General features: G+C 40.4%; 1 protein-coding gene across 1 annotated transcript; it reads right to left on the bottom strand.

Moving 5' to 3' along the window:
- Positions 1-1,215: 1,215 nt before the first annotated feature.
- On the bottom strand, positions 1,216-2,221 carry LOC116200559 (protein MID1-COMPLEMENTING ACTIVITY 1-like). The gene is made up of 2 exons (XM_031531394.1): positions 2,057-2,221; positions 1,216-1,539 (listed from the first exon to the last, which is right to left on the bottom strand). Exons 1-2 carry the CDS (start codon positions 2,219-2,221, stop codon positions 1,216-1,218), a joined length of 489 nt encoding a protein of 162 aa, XP_031387254.1.
- Between the last annotated feature and the right edge of the window lie 1,566 nt (positions 2,222-3,787).

Genomic DNA, 3,787 nt, shown 5'->3' with positions numbered 1-3,787 from the left:
ACGACTCGGGTGCAGGAATGGACGACAGAGGACTTGTCTAGACGTCTGCTGGCAGCTCCAATCCCGATGAACATGGCGGTAGCCACACTTACCATCGTCCACATCCTACTTTTGTAGGATCTAATCAGATGCGTCTATAACAGCAAGCAAATGGCTCCGATAGCAAAGGATATACCGTGCAAAGTTGCTGCCAACCAAGGGCATGGCAACCGGTCAGCTACTGAAGCCGGAGGCCGTCGAGCTCTACTGAGATTAACCATCTCCTCCTCGTCTCTAGGCAGGTGGATCTTGCGCAGAGACTTCATTGTGACTCTAATCGAGTAGGCCCTAAGGAGTTCCCCGATAGCTGACGCCAGAGCTCCTCCGGCGAAGCTTGATAAGCTAGCATTCATGATGGGCATCCGGTCGGTGACCATGGTGCCGACACCTATGATAATAGTCACCATGGCCAGCAATCCTCCATTTGCGCCATGAACTAGCTCTCGCATTTGCCGCAAGCATCTGCCCTCAGTGAGCTTCACCTCAGTAGACAGCCATTGCTTTTCTTCCAATTGCAACTTGGTGATAATTTCTATTTGAGCAGTGGCTTCCTTGTCCGAAGTCGCAGAGTTTAGCAGCTCCTGAAGTTCATCAACCCGGAGTTTGAGTTGTAGGTTTGTCTCGACTAGAAGTTTGTTGTCTGAAAGAGCTTGTGAAGCCTTATTCTCTACGTTGGAAAATTTTTGTTTAAGCTCCTCAACAATGGTCTCGAAGGAAGCCACTTTGGCCAAACTTTCATCCAATTCTTCCTTCAAAGATGTAGATTTTCCAGAGGCTTCAGCTACCGGACCTTCATAATTAAGATCATTCTCAAGGCCCTCCAGCCTCGGCTGACTCCAATCCCCTTTCTCTCCAGTCCATAAGCCAGTGGCAAATGGGCAGTGTGTATATACGTTAGTCGAGATTGATGATAGCAATTCGTTTTTAAGTGTCTATTTAACCCGATATACTCACTTAAGTAGGGCTCTGCGAAACAGTCGAAAAGATCCGCCCGCCACTCATCTCCTCCATCAGCTTCCACCACCTTCCAGCTTATGCCCTCATTCATTTCGATTGCATTGCTTATATACCTTACAGAAAATGAAACCAAAAATTCAAATGTTTCATGCCCTAGTTTTCATTCTTAATCGAAAACTTAACCCCTTAAACTCTTACCCTGAAATAACGTATGTCGGCTCATTCACCAAAGAGCTTCTTGACCTTCTTGCTCTGTCGATCATTGGTTGCACTATCGATGACTCCAATCAGGTGCTCGATAAGGCGGCAGCGCCCTGCATCCTCTGACCTTGAATGCTCAATCTGTAGCTTGGATCTTTCTGCCTCCAGAGCATCTCTAAGGCTCAGTACTAGGTAAGCCCGGGAGAGCGCATTCTCCATAGCATTGGCGTCCTCTCCAGTCCTATCGGGCTTGAGGATTGCCATCTGCACCATTAACTCTTCATCATCGAGTGAGTACGCCCTGTTATCTGCCTTAATCGCCTTCAATGCCTCTTTCAAGTGCTGAGGATTTGAAATTTTCGAGAATAATAATGTACTTAAAAAAATGCCAAAAATGAAACGAAGCCATTGTGCTCAATCTTTTTTCTTTTAATTTTATAGATTATTGACTCTTTAATAATATAGCATATTAGAAGTGCGGTCTAACTTCAGATTTCACTAAACATTAAAATAACAATAGAAAAAACTAGAAGTTAACCTTTTAGTTAACTTTATAACTTAGATTTTAATTGGTCATCACTTTCTATCTGAATCATGCCAAGTACAAGGAAGATTCGGGTGAAGAGATTGATCGACTGATTATTAATTAAACGGAAGAAGAAACCAACTTGTGCTGTATTATATGACATGACATGATACATTCGGGTATTTTATTTTGGGCCAGACACACTCGTGTTCATACAGCAAAAACTAAAACTTACATTACTTGGATTTCAAAATTTACTATAGCTCCATTCGGAACTCCACCAACGGATTGGCACTAACAGCCTTTGCGCGACTGTCAAAACTGAGACTCAACGTCCCACCCGATGGCCACCAACAATTGCCGAAACTGATATGCAACGTCCCACCCAATGGCCACCATGGAAAGGATGGCCACCATGTAGAGGTAGCTCTTCTCACTGCAGCTCACCACCAGCTCCGCAGTCCTCCTCAGTACATCCTCCAGCTTGCCCATCCTCATCGCTTCCTTGTTTGGTTTTTGGCCTTTGCTTTATTTGTAGTTCATGGTTTGGTACTTCCTTTATGGTGGCTCGTGCTTTGCTCTTTTTGTTGCTATTTATTGGCTCTCATTTGTATGTATGGTTCCTATCAACCTTGCCAATGTATGAATGTAGCGTCTTAAATTATTAAAGCAAGAAATAATTTTTAAGTCGAAATGAAATAATGAGTTACGTATCACGATAATTGGTCTTATTATTACTGCTACTATTATCATATGGCATGGGATGATAGAAGTTGTACATAATGGTTAGAGCTTATTATGGCACACGTGAAGATCATGGAACACTTCAAATGTCGAAGCATATATATTTTGTATGGGCCAAGAATTATAGGATACAATCACTTAAATCAACTGGGTAATCTATAATCGAGCCGATATTAATTTCATGATAATAATTTACTTCTCTTTTTCAATCTTAATTGTATGATTCCAATATGTTGCACGTAAAAAACACTAGGGAAGAAAACCTTCTTTTGTTTCTAATGATAACATGTATCCTCTCTCTTTGTACTTAAATGGCTCAAAACAGTGTTATAAGAACCAAACCAGATGATGAACCAGAAGGGGCATGGTTTCATGGGTTTATGGGTCCAATCGAGGATCCAATGGGTCATACCGCACGTTTAATTAATATAAAATAAATATTCATATTATTAAAAAATTATGATAATTACGATAAAAGTATGATGATTTCAAAGAAATATAAGAATAGTGTAAGAAAATATCTATATTTAATATTTATTACTCCAAAATAAATATTAGATTTTAATAAGTACTAAAATGTAGAGTTAAAAAAATAAGAAAGTAGTGGTGCCTTGGTTGACAGTATGCTAGTATGGGAAGCAAGAAGTCATGAGTTCAAATCTTTACACAAATCTTTCTGGCACTGTTGTTAGAGTCCCCACTATTGGCTAGCTAGCCAAAAACCATGTTTTCTAAAATCAATTGATAAATAAGTTGCACCGTAGTTATTTAATTTGTGGCTTGCTGGTTGGAGGTGATGAGATACATGTTCTTTGACCAGTGGTATAAATGAGTGGCGAGAAAAATTTATTATAATCCCTAAACGAGCCGGCCTCCCATCTATGAGTATCCAATGACAAACGTAGGCATTCACATCTTCTCAGAAAACTTTCATATGTTATCGAAAAGTACCTACACGGGTTTTCTTTCGGTACATTAAATTGCCTAGTCCTCTTCCGCTTTGGGTAGCGTGAAATTATATCCCAACCCACAATATGTACATTTACTACGTAAAAGGTGCAATTAATTTCCTTTGGGGATCTATCAATGCTCGTGGTAAATGTATATATTATGGGTTGGAATATAGTTTCACGCTACCCAAAGTGAAAGAGGACTGGGCAATTCAACGTACTGATCGAAAAACCGTGTACACATGTTTTGATAACATATAAAAGTCATTCAAGGAGATGTGAACATCGACCTTTGTTATTGGAATCTCAAAGATTGGAGGCCCGTTTGGGATTCATTTCGAGATTTACAAGGGAACGATTTGGTCTAACT

Source organism: Punica granatum, chromosome 3 (assembly GCF_007655135.1).
Source record: "Punica granatum isolate Tunisia-2019 chromosome 3, ASM765513v2, whole genome shotgun sequence".
Taxonomy (NCBI): domain Eukaryota; kingdom Viridiplantae; phylum Streptophyta; class Magnoliopsida; order Myrtales; family Lythraceae; genus Punica; species Punica granatum.
Note: the sequence above shows the minus strand (reverse complement) of the source record. Positions and strands in the feature narration are given on the sequence as shown.

Excerpts from the sequence above, each read along its gene's own strand:
- LOC116200559 (XM_031531394.1), bottom strand. The coding sequence starts at position 2,221 with ATGAGGATGGGCAAGCTGGAGGATGTACTGAGGAGGACTGCGGAGCTG. Across the intron at positions 1,540-2,056 it reads TGGTGGCCATCGGGTGGGAC|CACTTGAAAGAGGCATTGAA; the intron begins GTTGAGTCTCAG and ends TCAAATCCTCAG.